This window comes from Dama dama, chromosome 27 (assembly GCF_033118175.1).
Source record: "Dama dama isolate Ldn47 chromosome 27, ASM3311817v1, whole genome shotgun sequence".
Taxonomy (NCBI): Eukaryota; Metazoa; Chordata; class Mammalia; order Artiodactyla; family Cervidae; genus Dama; species Dama dama.
Window position 1 is genome coordinate 36398097 of NC_083707.1, and position 21155 is coordinate 36419251.

Sequence of the window (21155 nt, forward strand, 5' to 3'; positions counted from 1 at the left end):
TATTTTACTGTTAAGTGTTTAGAGTTAAGGGGCTGAAGTTGGGACTCTAACTGGCTCTCTGATGTCCACAACTCCTCAACTGAACAGTCTATAGATGAGTGTCTGATATTCTCCAGTCACTACTTTTGTCCTGGAGGTGAGCAGAGGTGAGGGACACATTTATAGTCCAAGCTTGTAGAAGAGATCCTTCTTTTCTCCCCACAAGTTGCTCAGTTTGATGGTGGCAGCTGTTTCCCCAAGTCTAAGGATAAAGAGCATACTCAAGGGCTGCAAGAGGGAGAGACCAAAGAACTCTAGTCCTTGATGACATGAAAAAACTACTGGTTCAAAGAATCCTAGAACCTCCCCTACCTTCAAAACTCAGTTGCACTTTTGTTTGTTACTCAAGGGAAAAGCAACCTGGGAAGAGCTACTTCTCTTTTTAAAGTTTCTGACTACCTTTTTTTAGAGCATTTCTGGCTCCATGAAAGGCTGTCGGCCATCACTTCTGATTGTTCTCTGAAAAGACACTGTAGTGTAATAAACAAAATTTTAGAAGAGGGCATTAAATCTGTGCCCTCCTGCTTATCATCTATGACTGAAAAAAAAAATCACTTAACCTGTGAGCCTCAGGATTTTTCTTTTTTTCAATCAGCAGTACCTAACAGAACTGTACTATCATCATGAAATTGCCTTTACCTAACACATCAAATAACTACTATAATACTTTAATAATGGCCAGCACTTTATAATCCTCAGAAGTTGGTAGCATTCTAGAGGGAGGGGGATACATTTTTATTCTTTAAATTCCCAATGCCTGCCACACAGTCAGCACCCAGTAATTATCTGAAAAATCAATTAGTGAAGTAATTAATGGTAACTGTGTGTGCCACTCAGTCATGTTCGACTCTGAGATCTCATGGACTGTAGCCTGCCAGGCTCCTCTGTCCACAGAATTCTCCAGGCAAGAATGCTGGAGTGGGTTGCCATTCCCTTCTCCAAGGGATCTTCCTGGGTCTCCCGCATTGCAGGTAGATTCATTACCCGCTGAGCCACCAGGGAAGCCCAATAAATGGTATAAACCAGTACATAATCACCGTCAGATTGCTGCCAAATTTCTGAGAATAATATCCATGTAGAGTTTACTTTGTATGTTGAAGATTTTTAATTTTCACATAAACTTATTTTAAACACCCTACCCCTATCCCCTCGTAACTTATTTCTCTTACAGCAGACCAACTTGATATATGTATTGCCCAAGGTCACATTCTCAAACAGACTGTCCTCTAAAGCTCACCTGTTAAACCAGCAGGATATGAACTTGGCACCACTGAAAACGAGGAAGATGCTCCTCCAAAAGGTGTCACCGCCGAGGACCCTCCGAACGGTGTCATGGAGAGGCTGCCGAAATTGACAGACGTGCTCTTTGTGGAGGATGTTGGTGCCACCGCGGTGTGCTCTGCTCCATAATGGCTGACTCCTGTACTGACCGGCTCTGGCGGGTTTTCTGGTCTGTATTTAATGGATGGACTTTTGTTCTCTTTACTTTTAATGCAGCCCATTATCAAGCCTACAAAGGTGATAAGGCAAAGTGTGAGAAGCAGTTAATATAAAGGATACTTCAAAAGAGGCATACTTTTAACAGTTGCCTTTAAAACAGGCGTTTCTCTCCTGCAAAAAAGTAACAATAACAAATAAGCCAAAAAATCCTAGGCAGGTAAAAACAGTCTTTCCTCCTCATTTATTTTTATTATAGTTCTGTTAACGTATCATTCTAATTATGTCATTCTCCAGCTCAATCACCTTTAATGGCTCAACGACAACATGCCGCAGTGTACTGGGAAAACCGTGGGCTCTGAAGTCAGAAGCCAAAGTCTGAATCCTGGCTTCCTACTTTCTAGTGGAATGATTTCAGGTATGTTGCTTAACTTCGCTGCAACCTCAGTTCCTTGAAAAACATGAGAACAACTATACCACCTACTTCATAAGATTTTCCATGAGAAGTAAGTGTATTTATCACAACTTCTAGACTATCTCGGGTACACAGCAGGTACTAGCAAATTCTGGCAGTTTTCCTTCTACCTATACCAGCGCTATGTAACAGAAACAGAATCTGAGCCATATCTATAATTTTAGATTTCCAAGTAAACACATTTAAAAAATAAAACAGGTCAAATTAATTTTAGTAATATATATTTCAACATGCCATCAGTATGAAAAATGTTAATGAGATTTTTACACTCTTCTTTTGTACTAAATCGTAGAAATCTGGCCTGTATTTTAAACTCACAGTACACCTCAGTTTGGACCAAGCACATCTCAAGTGCTCAACAGCTCTATGCGGCTAGTGGCCACTCCACTGGACAATGCAGTGCTGTATCTTTTCCCTATTGGTGGACACACCCCTAATGCTTGCCAAATCTGACTCCAGTCTATCTTTCCCACTTTACCTCCTATCATTTCCTCACTTATCTTACGCATAAAAGAGAAACAGTCTCAGACCTCAGAGTGGGAATGTCTTTAGATCACTATCTTAAAACCGGTATGTTCGGAAGATGTGACAGTACAGCACAGTACAGGAGCATGACTGGGACTGGAAGCTTACGTATCTACTGAAAACACTATGAGAGAATGACAAGCTACATACATGAAAGGCAGCTGCTTCTCAAAGTGTTAGAAGGAATTTAAGGTAAGTTGGTTCACAATGCGGTAGTTGGAAAAGAAAAGCCTTTAAAGCATAATGTGAAAGTTTCTAGAAACCCTGAAGGAAAAGATGAAGAGATATATGATTAACTTGGGGATGGGGGTGGGGATGGGGGGCAGGTATGGGCACAGAAACTTTTAAGTGAAACTAAAGACATGAGAAGTAGGGAAAATGTCCCTGTACTTGCTCATGCTCTTACTTGCTCTCTCAACACAGGAATGTACCATATAAACATTAGCTGAGGTTCTTAATATAGACAAGGGCTTCCCTTGTGGCTCAGCTGGTAAAGAATCCGCCTGCAATGCGGGAGACCTGGGTTCGATCCCTGGGTTGGGAAAATCTCCTGCAGAAGGGAACGGCTACCCACTCCAGTATTCTGGCCTGGAGAATTCCACGGACTATATATACAGTCAGTCCAGGGGTTGCAAAGAATCGGACACGACTGAGCGACTTTCACACATTCACACAATACAGACAACTCTTACACATGAGAAAATATACATATCCCCTTAGAAAAATCTGAATGCCTATCAAGAGGCAATTCACAAATGAAACATGAAAGGCCAATTAGCATATGAAGACATGTCCAATCACCCCAGTCTTCAAATAAATGCAAATCTCTAAAGGTATCCTTTTTGCTTATCAGATTGGCAAATATTGACTCAATACTCAAGGCTAAGGCATGAATTTTAATCAACAATCAATATATACCCACAAAATACATTAAGCTGCAAAAAATATTTTAAAATCTGTATAGAGGATTTTCAATAGTACCAATATCTGAAGTCTAAATATTAAGAAAATATTTTAATAATGACATAGACTTTAAAAAAACAGCAGTTGTATGATGGAGAAAAAATTATGAAAGCCAGAATGGGTGCTTATTTATTTTTTTTCCCCCAACCTGAGTCATAGAATTTAATCACGTCATTGTTCACAGCATTCCCTCTCCTTTTCATGTCCGTGGGGGAAACGTGGTCGGGGAGTCTCAAGGGGACGGCTGAGAACTGCCCACGGACAGCACAGCCGAATGGCCCCCATGACCAGGCAGCCCGTGGGCCCACAGAACACTGACCCCACCCCACCCAGCTCCCAAAGCTGCACATGACAATGGGCCAAATCCGGGGTCTCCGAGTTCGAGGGAAAGCAGAGGCCATGAGGACAGACAGGGAGAGCAGTCACCAGGGGCGATCAGACCCTGGACCTGCAGCCTGAGGTCCCTGCTGCTGCTGCTGCTAAGTCGCTTCAGTCGTGTCCGACTCTGTGTGACCCCACAGACGGCAGCCCACCAGGCTTCCCCCGTCCCTGGGATTCTCCAGGCAAGAACACTGGACTGGGTTGCCATTTCCTTCTCCAAGGCATGCATGCTAAGTCGCTGTAGTCATGTCCGACTCTGTGCAACCCCATGGACAGCAGCCCACCAGGCTCCTCTGTCCACAGGATTCTCTAGGCAAGAATACTGGAGTGGGTTGCCATTGCCTTCTCCAGCTAACTTACTTTAAATTGGATAACAAACCAATTGAAATACATCATTTTATAACTGAAGTTACTGCACTCCTCACCCACCCTCATTACCATTTCCAGCTTTCTTAGTTCCTCATTTTCACATTTTTCTTCACTCAGGATTTCTGTTAAGGTCTTTCCTCCCCGTAAGACATCACTCCTAACTTAACTCTTCCTCCAAAACCCCATCACTCCTAACTTAACTCTTTCTCCGTAAGTTCTATCCTTTTCCCCCTCACCCTTCCAGTTTTCCATTACTTCTCTTAACCTGTCTTCCAGTTTCTTTTACTTAATTCAGAATCTTTGGTCCAACTAGTCACAAATATACAGGAGCCATCACTGCTGCCTACCTCTTTTAGAAACGTAATTAAAAATGTGGAATGTGACTTAAAAATGTAAGTAATCTTCAGGTGTAAAATGTATTTAAAAGATTTTAATGGATTCTCTTAGAAACATAGCATGATTTAAAATACTTATAAGAGAAAGCCTCTTTCAGGTTCCAAGCTACTAGCTTACAGATATATTATTTATTAACAACATATTTATTAGACACTATAAAGGGAGCCAAAGATGGCAAGAAATGGTTCTTTTTCTTTAAAAAGGTTGCAAGTAAGTGTAAGAAAAATCATAGTATTGTACAACGTGAAAACCCTGGAGGAGGGCATGGCAATCCACTCCAGTATTCTTGCCTGGAGAAGCCCATGGAAAGAGGAGCCCAGCAGGCTATAGTCCATAGGGGTGCAAAGAGTTGGACATGACTGAAGCTAATTAGCACGCATGTATGCATGCACAATGTGAAAACTGCCAGAGTGAAAACAAAAAATGCCAGAGCAGAGGTATATACGAACATGTCCGGAATACCATCAAAGTTATCAGCTCTGCTTTGAGAGCTTGGGAAAGATAATTCTGCAGATGGTGGCACTGAGCTAGGTTTTGAAGGGCTGGAGATTTAGGAAAGAATATTCTAGAAGGAATGAAGTGTGAATAATGGCTCCAACTTATGGAAAAGCAAGGTTTTATCGGGGAACAGAAAACTCTACAGCAGAAATATAAGGGGGTGTTTTTGAGAATGGTGGGACAGGCAGCAAGTTAGAGGAGGGTTATTTGCTAAGCAGTAACTTCTAGATTTATCCAAGAACACTGGAAAGTTGAGATCCTTAAAAAGGTGAAGAGCAGAAAATATGTGTTTGAAAATAACTATGGTTGAAGTGCGAGTTATAGACTAGGAAGAAATAATGATGGCAGTTAGTCAAGTCATAAAACTATTGCAATGATCCATGCGAGGAAGTACAAAAGCAGGAATACTGTGGGGCCAAAGGTGAGGAGGAGATGAGAGGTAAACACTAAATACAATAATCAAGTTTAGATGAGTGGCTGGTTATGGGTGGATGTGAAGAAAACGGAGTCATTTATGCACTCCCTACAATTTATCGGACACTTTAAAAGTAGTGACTTTTTGTGTGCTAGAGGGCTGGATGACTCCAAAGTTTCTAGTTTGAACTGAATGGAAAACAACACCATAACGGAGGTAGAGAAAAGAGAAACAGGTTTTTCTGGACCAACATGTTCAGTTTCAGAAGTTAGTTTTAGGGGCCTGCCAGGAATGATGTTGCAAAATCGAGTGGGGGATTGATAATAAAATCTAAAACTCACAATGAGGCAGAAACCAGAGAAAAAGTAAATGAAAATATTTTCACAGTGTTATCACACCTTTTGGAGATAATAAAACTCACCCAAGGTACAGATTTGGGGGGGTGTGAAAAATTAATACAGTGTTGCAGGACACCTACAGATAAGGGATAAGCAGTCAAGGAAATTAGGAAGCAGCAATTAAGAGTCAGGAGTGCTTTCATAAATATCAAAACAAAACCGGAAAGGATTATCAATGATTTCAAGATGGGGCAGAGTTTCAACTGTCTCTGTAACACTTTTCTTTTTTCCTTAAAAGAAATATGGTAATGAGCTAAGTGTGGGTAACATATAATTCTTTTTGTTAGTTTGAAGTATTTAACACATTTTTAACAAATAGAATAGTAAAGTGGGAACAGTGAGATAAGACTTTCAAGAAGAAAATGGCTAATAATGGTAAAGACCAACATGAAATCAAGTGGCATTTAAACTGATTTTAAAAGGCCAGCTGATTAATAATCAGGAGTTCACTGATGACTTTCACAAGAGCATTTCTTAGCATCATGAAAAGAATAGATTGCAGTAAAGTGAATAACAAATTTAATAACTAGCCCACGAAAATATGGTAAATTCTGGAATGCAACATCTTCGTAAGTTGGGAATGTACACTTTTAAAAAATTTTAATTGACTGATGATTGCTTTACAATATTGATTTCCGTCATACATTGACATAAATTAACTATAGGTTAATTATATGTATGTATGTTAATTATATGTATTATTTGTATATGTATGTATATTTAACTATAGGTTAAACATATGTATGTATGTCCCCTCCCTCTTGAACTTCCCTCCTCACGCCCACCCGGCTCTAGATTATTACAGAGCCCCAGTGTGAGATGCTTGAGTCATACGGCAAACTCCCACTGGCTGTCTATTCACATATGTTAGTGCATAGCTTCCCTGCTACTCTCTCCATCCATCTCACCCCCTCCCGCCTCTCCCCCACCCTCGTCCATAAGTCTGTTCTCTGTGTCTGCATCTCCACTGCTGCTCTGTGAAGAGGTTCATCAGTACCATCTTTCTAGATTCCACATTATATGCGTTACTATATGATATTTGTTTTTCTGACTTCACTCTGTGTTAGAGGCTCTAGGTTCATCCACTTCGTTAGAACTGACTCAGATGAGAGAACATACACTTTTTATCAAAATGTTTTCTATGCTTCCTTTGTCTAGTTCACAGATCCTGTCCTTCACAGTCTCAGTGTAACCTACTTCAACAGACACTCAGTTACTCAACAGCCATTCTCCTCCTGCTTTGATAAAAGAACTCTGATTTTGTTTACTTTCCTCCCACTTGACAAGTCCTTCATTTGTCCAGCCTCAGGTAGAAAATAATGACTGATTTAAGCCACTGATACAGTCTTATTCCTTTGCCAATTAACCATGTAAGCCACGAACATGGGGTTCCAGGAAGTTTTTCTCACTTGTAAAAAGGAATACAAGACAGAAATATTCCATTTCCATTCCCTAGGTGTTATTACTGTTCTTGCCTCAATCTGAGTCTACAACACACCCGTGGCAGAGGAGGACACAAACATACTGAGAAGGAGAGGGCAGGAGGAGAAAAGGAACTTGGGTCCTTGACGCTGCTGCTCAGGTACTGAACTGTGTAACCCTATAACTCAATGAAGTAACCCAAAGAAATACTCCAAAAATCTTATTATGTGAGATAAAGTATCTATTGTAAAAGTCAGTTTTCCTGTTTGGTTTTCAGCTGCAGCTGAAAGGATCTTAAATAATAAACTACTCAGATCACATGACAATGGTTAATACATTAAATCCCTTTTCAACCTATCCAGGTACAACAGCTTCGAAAAAACTGATCTTCTCTCAAAGTATTTACATAAAGTCTGAGCTATCCTCAAAGTATTTATATAAATCTGTAAAATTTATAGTCTATAAAGGTAAACTTATATTTTGGGGGGGATTTCTCTGGTGGCCCAGTGGCTAAGATCCCATGTTCCCAATGCAAGGGGCTTGGGTTCAATCCCTGGTCAGAGAACTGGATCCCACATATTGCAACTAGGAGTTTGAATGCCACAACTAAAGATCCAGCAAGCTGCAACTAAGACCTGGTATATCAGCCAAATAAATAAAATATAATTAAAAAAACTTTTCTAAGCAACAATTTCATACTGATATTTGCTTGAGCATAAGGTGCACAAATATTTGCTGAAAAAGAAGGCTTTACCTCAATTTGAATGTTGTTACTTTAAGATTTTTCTGATAAATATGAATTTAAAATTTAATTATGGAAATTTCTTCCCTTAGACCCTATCAGATAGTCTTTCTTACAAAAATTTTTTAAAATCAACTTTGAGGTATAATTTACATACAATAAAACACATCCATTGAAAGTGTATAGTTCATTTGAGTTTTGGCAAATGTCTATTATAACTGTGTGGTCCATACTATAATTACAATATAGAATATTCCAATCACCCCCAAAAGATTCTGTTGTACCCTATTAACCTAACCCCCCAACCCCAGGCAAGCACTGGTTTGTTTTCTCTAACTACAGATTATCTTTTCTAGAGTTCCATATAAATAGAATAATTTTATATATAGTCGTCTTTGTGTCTGGCATGTTAACTAGCCATTGTGGAGGCAGCTATGCCCAGCACTGTACCACCAACGCTTTACCAGGCACTGTGTAGGTGAGATACTTCCATATTGTTGCCTATATAGGTAGTTCATTAATTTTTACTGCTACGTAGAAGCCCACCACATACCATAACTGTTTATCCATTCACTTGCTGATGGCTATTTGGGTTGTTCCAGTTTGGGGCTGTTATAAATAAAGTGGCTGAAAACAGTCCCGCACGAGTCTTTGGCAGGGTAGATATGTGCCCTTCTCCCCCACCTCCCCCCTCCTCGTCTCCATCAACTCCTAGGAATGGAACTGCCTGATCATATAAAGTTAAGCATGATGATAAGAAGCTACTAAACCGGTTTCCATAGTGACTGTACCATTCTGCATCCCCACCAGCAATGAAGGTGAATTATCTACAACAACATGGAATTCCTGCAACTGCCGAGATGGTTGCCCTGTCCCTGCCGTTGCACCCGCTCACAGGCTTTTCTCAAAGTATCAGACCTAGCCTTTTCTTTCTTTCTTTTTTAAGTATTATACTAACTTATTTTCGGCTGCACCAGGTCTTTGCCGCCGCGCATGGGTTTTCTCGAGTTGCGACTAATGGGCTCGGTAGTTTGTGGTGCACGGGCTTAGCTGCCCTGAGGCATGTGGAATCTTCCTGGACCACGGTCAAACCTGAGTCCCCTGAATTGGCAGGCAGACTCTCACTCACTGGACTACCAAGGAAGCCCAAGCTAGCCTTTTCGATTACAAATCGTTTCATATCACTATGCCACAAGCCGTCCAAGACCTTGCGTCGCTCTCAGAATAACAGCCCAAGTTCTCACGATGGCTTTCAAGCTCCCACTGTGGAGCTCCCAACACTTCTCCTGCGCCATCTCCCACAGCTCTGCCCTTACTTGCCCCACGGCCTTGCTGTCCTTCTGATGGGCCAAGCAACCCCCAGCTTGAGCCACTGCACCTTCTTCTCTCTGCTGGAAAGCTCTTCAGCTGCATATCTGCCTGGCTCGCCCCTCAGCCTCCTCAGGTCTTTGCGCTGCGATCACCTTCTCAAGAAGGTCTCTGACCACCCTACATAAAGCAGCAATGCAGCACTCCCCAGAGCACTGCCTACTTCCCTTGTAACCTGCTTTATTTTTTGATAGCACTCACACTATACAAGACATGGGGCTGAGAGCAGACTCTTCTGCTGTTTGTCTACTGGGTGTACAGACAGCGCTCAGGAACAGACTTTACAAACAGGGTGTCTGAGTCCAAAGTCTGGGTTCACTGCTCAGCAGCCGTGGGAGTTTTGGCAAGATACTCAACATTTCTGTGCCTCAGTTTCCTCATCTGTAAAATGTGAATAATAAAAGCAAGACTCAAGGGTTACTGCGAGGATTAATGTGCCTACAACAATGCTGGCATATAACAACCACTAATGTTTGCTATGATGCTAATGACTCTAAGGATAATGCTGGCTTTCCCCTCCAGAATATAAGATTTTTTTAAAAATTTTACTGAGGTATAACATATGCAGAAAAGTAAATATAACAAACGTACAGCTCAATGAATGAGCACAAACCAAACACCAATGTACTTATCACCCAGAGCAAGAAATGTGACTTAACTACCAGCAACCATCCTACCGGAAATACACCTGACAGCAGACTGCTGGCTCAGTGTCTCCAGAGTGCTGCAGCAATTTATAATCCCATCAGCAGATGAGGAGAGGTGTCAGTGCTTCCCGTTTTCACCAATACTTGGCATTTTCAATCTTTCAAGATGTATCTGTTCTGATGAGTGTGTAGCGAGTGGTCTCTCACTGTGTTTTAAATTTCATGTTCATAATTATTAATGAAGTGAGCACCTTTTCGTATGTTTACTGGCCACTTCTCTTTCGTGAAATGTCTATTCAAAACACTTATTCACTTCTGTACAGGACTGTCTCTTTTTCTTATTGATCTATAAGGCATTCTCTGTTCTATTTCCAGAACCTAGAAAAGAGTGAAAGTGTTAGTCACTCAGTCCTGCCTGACTCTTTGTGGCCCCAGGGACTGTAGCCCACCAGGCTCCTCTGTCCATGGGATTTCTAAGGCAAGAATACTGAAATGCATTGCCATTCCCTTTTCCAGGGGATCTTCTTCACCCAGGGATTGAACCTGGGTCTCCTGCATTGCAGGCAGACTACCATCTGAGCCATCAAGGAAACCCATTAATGGCTGCAAAGAAGACGACTGGGGTTCAACCCCTGGGTTGGGAAGATCCCCTGGAGAAGGGAATGGCTACCTACTCCAGTATTCTTGCCTGGGAAACCCCATGGACAGAAGAGCCTGGTGGACTACAGTCCATGGGGCCACGAAGGGTCCCATATCCAACCCAAGGAGGTTCTAACGTGAATAACTTTTATAAAGGAAACCTCTGTCTAGAACCTTGTCCAGGACAAGTCTTTCAATGGCTTCCTACTACCTAGAGAATAAGAACCCAACTCCTTAATTTCCCCAATTTACTTTCCCAACCACCTACTAATCTTCCAAAATATAGATCTGGGGTTGGGGGATACAAAAAAGCCAATCAGATTTTACTATTCGAATCAGAGAGCAGAGACTGTCCTTTAGGCAGAGAATGTGCAACAGGATGTGCAAAAGCTCACAGATAGGGGAGAACAAAGTGGGCTTTTGAAATCCTAGTTTGGTGCTTAAGTACAACCTGGAAAAGTAAGAAGGGGAAAGATGAGGCCAGAAGAGACAGCAACAGGGAAGAGAGCCTATACTACAAGGATCTTCTACTTCCTTCTGCTTAACACAAACTGCTTTAGATGCATGAGTATTCATTTAACTTTTGCTGAAAGAATAAATCACTGAATCGTAACTTGATTCTGACATATTCTTTTCAACAACTTGCCTAACATTTGTTTCTCTCCAAAGGGCCAAGCATAGCAAGCATTCTAGAAATACTTGTAGGTTTTCCATTTCCTTATCAATTCCATAAGTCAGAAGTTTTTCAAATTTGTATCAGGCACTTATAAATCAGGGTTACCAAAAAAAAAAAAAATCAGGGTTACCTACAGCGTATCAGAACCTGCTTTGTAACAGCATGTTTCGTAGAGCTGGAGCAAATCTGAGATGGTCTGTAAAACACATCCAGCTCAGTCATTAGCAAGCAGCACTTCACATTGTTAGGGTATTTTGTTTTGATGATATTTTACACTTTGACAGTGTTTCATGTTTCAAGAGTATTTTTTTATTATTCAATTTGATCCCATAATAATCCTAATGTTACAGAGGGGGAAAAGTAGGTATAATCTCCACATCCTTTATTTGAAGAACCTGAAGTCTGGGTGGATGAAGTCACCTGCCCAAGGAGATGAAGCCAGAAGTGAGCACAGCTAGGGTACTGGGTCTAAATGTTAGGCTGCCCTCTTTCCCCCACCCATACAGCCTCTGGGGGTGCTTGAGCATAACATTTTCTCTTCTTTGACAAGCTATTAAATATCTGCCCGTCAGAAAATGCTACAAACATGATAACATTATTGGCAGTCAGCCTCACTGCTCCACCCACAACACAAATCTACTAACTCTGAAAAATGCAACCCACCCCTCTCCACCATAACAATGCTGTTTTATTACTGGTGATAGTGACTAAACATTCTCGATGACTTACATTTTTGAACTAAAAAAAAAAAAAAATTGTTAATGTATATTATTTCTATAAACTAACTCTTGCAAGTTAACCAACTGTGATATTACATGCTGTATCCAGCAAGGGGGTAAAAAGCTCTCATTTGTCCCCGTGCTCTACAGATTATAAACACATTCAGTGATCTTTTCTCTGAGTTTCATTTTTAAATCCCCTCCCTTTAGCATAAAGTACAGAAGATAAGCAGGACACAAAAGAATAGCAAACAGACGGAGAGGAGGAAACATCACGCTGCTGAAGGGCGTGCACTCTGTCTAGTAAAAGCAAACAAAGAACTTAATTTTCCAAGAGTCAAAGGAGAATAGAAAGTGTGAGCAATGGAAAACTGAGCTTGCAGTCTCACTGACAGCAATCTTCTACCATCTTTTTTCCCCCTTTTTTTGTACTTTAGATACACAAACAAGTGACCTTAAAGAAAAAGCCAAGTCATTCTAAATTCTCGGTTACTCCCAATGGTTTCTTTTAATGAAGTCTGGCATAGGATCAACCATAAGGACCTGATGTAAAGAACACTTAAAATGTATTGTGTTAGGAAATATAGTAACAAATTACAAATCAATGGGAAGCCCCAAGATATTTATTACTTGTATTTAGAAGCATCATTCTCTCCACAAATTCAGTCAACTCTTAAAAAAAATTTTTTTTTAATCTTCTCAGGTTTTCATGCCTTACCTACTGTTCTTTGTCAAGATTTTTGACCTAGGAACTACAGTAAACAATTAGATACTACTTTCAAGTTCTTATGGAATTTAAATGCTCCTCAGACATTGTATGGATTCTTTTTGCATTGTGGTTTTAAACCTTGAAAATATATCATACAACTATTTCTACAATAATGTATATACCCCTTCTGCTGATCTTTTTTAAGACTCAAGAAATTAGATACACACACATTCTTAGAAACATCAGTTTATAAAACTGACCTAGAACTCTCTTGCTTTCTCCAAATTCCTGTAATAATTTTTTTCCACTATGCTTCTGCTGTAACAATATTTTGAGTTTCAGTGCCTGTTTTAGTCAATAGATTTAAAACTGCAAAGTTTAACTGGTAAATAAAACACACAACTGTAAAGATGAAATGAACACAGACCTGAAGAGAGGGAGCTTTTGGCAACAGAAGTACAGGAATAGTCAGGTGTGTTTCAAACATTCAAATAAGTCACAGGAGGAGGAACGTGGGAAGAGTTCAGGGAAGCAAGGCAAGAAGTGAGTCAGTTTAACCTGTTTCCACCCTTAGAGACCTGGAACCTTTCTGATCTTTGACACCCTTTGGTGCATGTCTTGAACTCTGTGAAATCAGAGTCTTTTATCAGCAATAAGCAGAAGCTGTGTCCTTGCCTCTCAAACTCAGGCTAGCAGCATTTCTAGCAGTGAGAGAGAAGTTTTGAAAAATACATTCTATTGCTATCTAAGAATTTAACTGTAGCATGTACATATTACGCAGGTTTAAAACCACTTTTTATTTAAAACAACTGCTTATTCTGAAATAATATTAGATGTATGGAAGAATTATAACCTTCTTTTAAAACCCTGTCCTTTTTAGCTTATTTTGCTACCTAACATCCCTTCTCAAACAAGATGCTATATTACTCCATGAAGCAAACAGTTTACTTTGCTTTAAAATGCTTGTTTCAAAATGTGAATTGTCAAATATGTTAAAAAGATTTTAAATAAAATTTTAACTACCACGAAGAAAATTCTGCCCTGTCAGCAATAATTTTTTTAAACTATGGTTTTTGTCATATAATATGTACTTAACAAATGTTTATTTTTCTCTTTCTTGGCATTGATTTTGAAGCAAACAAAAGCTAATACAAATCTCTAGATATCTACTAGGTAAAAGGATATGTGAAGTACCAATTGTGCCTTTAAATAGGCCTGTTATTTCTTCTAAAAATAGAAGTCTACAGAATAGCGGTAATTACACAGTAGAATAGCAAAGACAAGCAATGACTTTCTAGTGATTTGCTGGAGGTGAACATGACATTATTTTTTTTTTTTTTTATATTAATGGAAAAGTCTCTTTCAGATTCTCTAAAGTATCAGAATTCACTAGATACCTACAGACATTCCCCTCCAGAAACATGAAGGGTGAAGATGAAAGACTAGTTCTATAGTCTTTATATCCACTAGTCAAAATATCCACTCTGCAGGAGGCTTTGTTAACTGGGACAGCTGTCTTCCAGGGATCTCAAATTCATCACGCTCAAAATGGAACCTGCCATCTTTCCCACCAAAGTCCACTCTTCCTTCTCTCTGTGAATGGTGAGTACACTGTTCTAGTCCACTCCACTGCCTCAGTCAGACATCCAAGAGTCATTCTTAACTCACACCCCTCCCAGGCCCCACATATCCAGTCAGTCACTACTAACTGACCATATACCCTGTAATCTCCAACATTCTTCCACCCTCCCCTCAACTAATTACTGCTTCCCTTGGCTATTAATCATTTACTGTCTGGATTATTGCAAAAGTTTTCTTCACTGCCTCCGGAGTTTCTCCGGTCTTTTCTGGGTGTAGTGTGAAGGATGTTTTGTGTTTTCTGAAGAGAAAACCTATCAGGAGCCCTCAAAGTCCCTGTCCAATACTCTTCCCAATATAAAGTCTAAATTCCTTAATGTGAAATAGAAGCCCTTGCAGGATTTGCTTTATTTACCTCTCCGGGCTCATCTCTTTCCAACCATGTCCTTGCTCTCCACATATGAATTTTTTTTTAAGATCCTCAAATGCACCATTTTCTTTTCATAAATGCTTGCTACAATCTACCTCTCTCCTCATGGTCGGCTCAATGACTACTCAGCCTTTGGCTCTTAAAGGTTTGAGGCATCTTCCCTGACCTCTCATATGCTCTTATATTTCTTTCCTTCCCCAAAGCATGTGCTAAATTGCCACTGCCTGCGGGTCTCTGCTGTAGTTTGGCCAAGTGTCTAGCCCACAAATGATGGCCAATAAATATCTTTAGTGAGTGAGTAAGAATTGACTTTGGGATTAGACATACATTTCAATTCTGGTTCTATTTCTTTGTAGCTTCTGGGATTCTTGATCAAATTATTTCATATCTCTTAAAGCCAGGTTCCCTCGGTTTTCTAGAGGAATGATACCTATCTCGCAAGGTTGTGAGAATTAGCTGATACTATGTAGAAGAGCTACCAGTACCCTAACAAAAGCAAATGTTCGCTTTAGTTAAGACTACTCTGGCTACAAGGACAGAACTAACTAGAGACAGATTAAGCAAAATGGGGGTTTTAAATAAACGTTACAGCAGTATCTCAGGAAATCCAACCCAAGGTCATAAGAAAAAAAGCTAGAATCAGGAGCCCAAGTCATAAACAGTTACTTTGTTCCTTTTCTCTCTTCCTCCTGGGTTCTCCTCTCTCTGCTCACTTTCTCCCAACACCCGTCTTCTTTCCTCACCTCCTCTTCTCCTCCCTGCTATTCATCCCCTCTCTGTTCCAGCCCCTTCCTGTATTTGTCCCAGTTTCTCTCTTTCACCTGATCTGTCTCATCCTTTCTCCTGTGGCACAATGGCTTTTGGGCTCTTCACATGCTAGAACATGGATGTCATCAGTTCCACTGTTACAATCTTCATTTTAGAGCCAGAGGGTTCTCAGTATCAATTCCGATTTCTTAAAGGACTCTGGCCCCTATTGGGTCATCTACCTGCCTCTGTGTTGGTCTCTACAGCCAAGAGGTGGGCTCACCACCAGGAACAGCAGTTCCCGCATTAACCAATGAAATGGTAGAGAAGGTCCTGGAAAATGAGAGTCTTAGCAATCAAAATGCTTGGGGCTTATTCCATCATGTGAAACTATTAACATTTAGAGAGCATTATTTTACTCAAATGAATTAGCTCCAATAACGGTATATTAGTAGTCAAATTTTAAGTTACACTTCTTTGATTTTAAATTTTATATGAATAAAAACTGTGATATCAGCATATATAAAAAGAATTACTCTATTTCTAACGTCCTGAACTTCTGATTTCAATAACTAATGATGCAAAACAGACTACAAAGGTTTATTTATTATTTCTTATTGCCACACTGGCAATAAAACATTTACTATAAAAATGTCATCATTAATAAATCCTCATTATCATGGATTCCACATTTGCAAAATAACCTGCTTGTTCAGATTTATTGCCAACTGCCAAACCAACGATAACTTTTGGTGCTTTGGTAGATTTTTGCAGATATGAGCAGAGCTGTGAAAAATGAGTTGCCAGAGCTATACCTCCCCAACTCAGGGCAAACAAAGCTCTCATACTGTAAACCGGTATCCTTTCCACAGCTTATCTAGTGCCACTTTTCTTTTTCGCTTTTTTGTGTTTTTTGCTGGTGATGTCACTTTCTATTTTTAACGCCATACTGTATAGCATGGGGTATCGTAGTTCCCTAGCCAGGGACTGAATCTGCCCCCCTGCACTGGGAGCCTGGAGTCTCAACCACTGGAACACCAGGGAAGTCCCATCACTGTTTAAAACAGGATCCCAGGCGCTACTGCTGAAGCGATTCTACTGTTTCTAAGCACAAGAAGGCTGTGGTGTGCCTTTCGGAGAAAATGTGCTGGATAAGCTTCATTTAGAATCAAGTTATAGAGCTATTTGTATGTTCAAGGTTACTGAATCAATAATATACATTAAATAAGGTGTGTCTTTAAACAGAAGCACACATGAAACAGATCATACATTGATCAGTGGATAAAATGTAACCAGGGGCTTACAGGAACCTAGCCTTGTATTTATTTCCTCTAGGAGCAATGGTTCAGTATTCACTAAATAAGTGTCCAAGGTGACTTTCTAGAATGTAACCACTGCAAATAATGAGAAATGACTGTACATAACTATTTTGATAGAAAAGGTTTTCATAAGTGAGTCAAAAGTTAAGCTTTTTAAAAACTGATTACATACTGCTAAATTTCCCTCTAAGAATATACTTTTAAACAGTATAATCTAAAACGCTTTAAATACTAAATACTTTAAAAAATGTATAGCTTCTTTTTGTTTTAAAATTGTATCTTTAAACGTATCAAAACCCTCCAACAATTTCTAAACCACTTTTGCATTTTTGAGTGAATTAAAACTCAAATGAGATGTTACATTGTATTGTTTTGCCCCAAATAGAAAAGTATTGAATTGCTATGTATTTAATTATCAATTACTAAAACAAAAATCAATAATGTAGCAAATCAAGAATAGGTAAAGACATTCAAATTTTTTGTATATCTAATACTATACACATTTACTACATTTTATATTTAATAACTGAGTAAAATATGTAATATACATAAGGTAACATACCGAAACAGCTGCCTGATTAAGCATATAGGCAAAATAATGAACGAATTTAATTATAAACAAGTAAAAATATGTTTCTGATTAGATGACAATGATAATTTCAAAGAGAGCTAACATTCACTGAACAGTATGTTATAGCTACGGTGCTTACACTTAAAATGGATTATCTCAACTAATTTTCAAAACACTTAAAAAAAAAAAAAAATTACTGTTACTTTCCTGTACAGATGCAAAACCTGATACACAGAGGGTTACGTGACTTGTCCAAGATCACACAGCAAGTCAGGCAGTAAGACTCCAGAGCTCCAGGCTTACCACTGTCAAACCGAACATCTTTAAAGTTTCAAGTTGTATAAGTGTGTCTCTATTTACTATTTTTCCATATTACCTGCAAGACAATGGTCTGAGGTATTTATTACAAATGAAATTCCTTGCTCTGAACCCAGGTTTACTGAATTGGAATTTCTAGAAGCAGAACTTAGGAGTCTACATTTTAACAGACAGCCCCAGGTGGTGAGCAGGCACTCATTTTTAAGCAACGATGAGAGCCACCATTGTTAAGTATATGACTAACCCCTTATTCCTATGCATGGGTATTTAACATTCCATGAAACAAGTTAACTACACATTGCATTAATGATTTCTGACTGGACACAATTTTCTCCTGTTGTCATTTTTTAAGTATTGACAACAGAATACTATATGCTATAAAACATAAAGAAATGGTACACAAAAAGCATTTTTTCAAGTTTTCCTATTTCAAGTTTTCCTAAATAAGATGAATACATAAAGCTTTTCATGATCCAATACTTGCTTTACGGAAGAAACAAAAACTGAAATTATAAAATAAAGGGAATAACAACTTCCTACCAAATCAGTAAGCTACAACCAAGGCTGTATTCACAGCAAAATTCATAGCCGTACACACCTACTACTAAAAAGGAATTACTACAAATAAACTACTTAAAACTTATGGAAAAACAAAACCAAGTGAAAGTGAAAGCCACTCAGTCATGTCCGATTCTTTGTGACCCCATGGACTCTAGCCTTCCAGGCTCCTCTGTCCATGGAATTCTCCAGGCAAGAATATTGGAGCGGGTTGTCATTCCCTTCTCCAGGGGAGCTTTCTGACCCAGGGATCAAAGCTAGGTCTCCCACATTGCAGGCAGATTCTTTACCATCTGAGCCACCAGGAAAGCCCAAGTAGCCACTAGAAACCCAAAAAGAGGATTTTTATTTGTAAATCATGCTGAGATTTCTTTTCCTGCTATTTCTAATTAATTTTTCTTTTAACTTTATTTATTATAATGGAAAAACTTAAAATGCGATTTACAAATAAAAATCAATGAAATCGATAAATCACTAGATTTCATCTTAATCCAAACATGAAAAGGGAGAGTACAGTTTTAGGTGTGAGAATACTAGAGCAACAGAGGATTTGAAAAAACTATAAACAGAAACTTTGTACAACTCTTTTCTAATAAAGTTTTATCAATTAGATGAAAGAGGTGATTATCTAGGCAAATGGAAATCAATAAAATTAATTCAACTAAAAAAACAAGAAAAAAAAAAAGAAGAAAAAGTTAGTAACTCAGTTAAAAGACAGGAGACCTAAATAAATCAATAAGCACGAAAACCTTGTCAAAAAGTCTATGAAAAAACTGTTAAATATGTTATGGGTAAATTACCTGACACTTGTCAAAAAGAAATTAGTTGTATGCTCTTCTGGGCTTCCCTGGTGGCTTAGATGGTAAAGAATCTGCCTGCAATGTGGAAGACCTGGGTTCAACCCCTGGGTTGGGAAGAACCCCTGAAGGAGGAAATGGCAACCCACTCCAGTATTCTTGCCTGGAGAATGCGGTGGACAGAGGAGCCTGGCAGGCTACACTCCATGGGGTCACAAAGAGTCAGGCACGACTGACTGACTATGCTCCTTAATCTCTGGATGCTTCGAGAAGTTTCCTTCTTACTTTTTATGGACATCCAGTACCTGATACTGGGGTGGAGTCGCTATGGAACAAGCTGGGGAAACAGGGAAAGATCTAGTGAAGCGTTTCTGAGTCAGGCCAATCTTCCCACTCTCAAGAATCTTCTCTTGGGAGGGCTGCTAACAAATATCAGTCCCCAGTAAATTAAGAGTTTTTCTGAGAAAGCACCTGCACTGAAAAGCCCTTAAAATACCAGCCATCAACAACCATAGCAGCACTCCATCCTTGCCCATCACCAGATGTGACCACTGACTGCAGTTCGTTTTTTTTCAGACTTAGAATTTTTACTGAGAGTCTAGACCAGCCCAGAAAATGCAGTGCAAATAATAAAATGTATACTTTCTACTTTTTAATCTCAAAATATATCTAATTTGTCTTTTGATTTTTCTAATATTTTTGGTATAGAGATTTTCTAAGAGAGTGAGGCCATTTGTCTTTTTAGGGATGCAATTTTCTTAGTTCTAAATGTCTTTTCAACAAACACTGGGTAATCAAGAATCCTCCTTCCAGATCATCACCTAGGTTACTCAAAAATTCTCCATATTCATTCATTAGTTCAAAAAACACTTACTGAGAGCCTTAAAAGTGGAGTTACAGCAGTGAACAAAACAAAGCCACAGTACTCAGGCAGCATGCACTCTTACTGGGAACAGTGACAGACAGCATGGGGCATTCAATACCTGTATGCCAGGTACTAAGTACTGGCACTTAGTACTAAGTACTTTGTCACCAAGTACTAAGTACTGAGTACTTAGGCACACGATAACCCACTTCACCCTTAAAACAACCCTGTGAGTTAAACGCTACTTTTTATTTTCCTTTAAGGATGAGAAAACTGAGGCATAGAGATTATGTAACTTGCCCAAAATCAAAGATAGCCCCAGGCAGCCTGGCTACAGAGCAATGATGTGAGTCACAAACGTAACTTTAAATCTTCTAGCAGCCACATTTAAAAAGGCGAAAAAATAGGGAAATTCCCTGGCAGTCTAGCGGTTGGGACTCTTAGCTTTCATGGCTGAAGGCCTGGGGTTCGATCCCTGATTAGGGAAAGGGCAGCGAAAAACAAGCAGGTGAGATTAATTGTAATAACATCTTACTTAACCTAACATACCCAAGATATTACCACTTCAACTTGTATCAACAAAAACAGCTGAATTATTTACATTCTTTCTATCATATCAAGTCTTCACAATCTGGGTGTATTTCACGTCTCAATGTGGACCAGCCACATTTCAGCCACTCAACTTCCTATGTGGCCAGGAGCTGCCTGACACATGGTGACTAACACTAGGAAACCTGTATTTTCTTCTTTATTCCTGGGGGCTTCCCCTGTAGCTCAGCTGGTAAAGAATCTGCCCACAATGCGGGAGACCTGGGTTTGATTCCTGGGTTGGGAAGATTCCTGGAGAAGGGAAAGGCTACCCACTCCAGTACTCTGGCCTGGAGAATTCCATGGATAGTAGCATAGCCCATGGGACACAACAGAGCGACTTTCACTTCACTTTCCTATTCCTAGCCCAGAGCTCCTAAAACCCTTGGAATTTCCTGATAAGAGCAATGAAATGTGAAGGAACACCTTCTGTGACTCCCAAGTCCCTGAGTTTCTCTCAGGTAACCCCTAAAAGGCCCCCAAGGGTGGGGGGAGGCTGGATGCCAGAGGAACCAACCAGGTGGATGAAGTGTTGGAACTCTCAGACCCACCTCGGGGGAGGGAAC

At 39.7% G+C, this 21155-nt stretch overlaps 1 protein-coding gene across 2 annotated transcripts in view; it reads right to left on the minus strand.

Annotated features, from left to right (window-relative positions):
• YES1 (YES proto-oncogene 1, Src family tyrosine kinase) overlaps nucleotides 1-21155 on the minus strand; it is a 60621-nt gene that overhangs the window by 21440 nt on the left and 18026 nt on the right. For both annotated transcript variants that reach the window (XM_061131128.1, XM_061131129.1), the window contains exon 2: nucleotides 1277-1549. In XM_061131128.1, the coding sequence (XP_060987111.1) occupies nucleotides 1277-1541 (265 nt within the window). In that variant the 5' untranslated portion in view covers nucleotides 1542-1549. The remainder of the gene's footprint in view (nucleotides 1-1276; nucleotides 1550-21155) is intronic.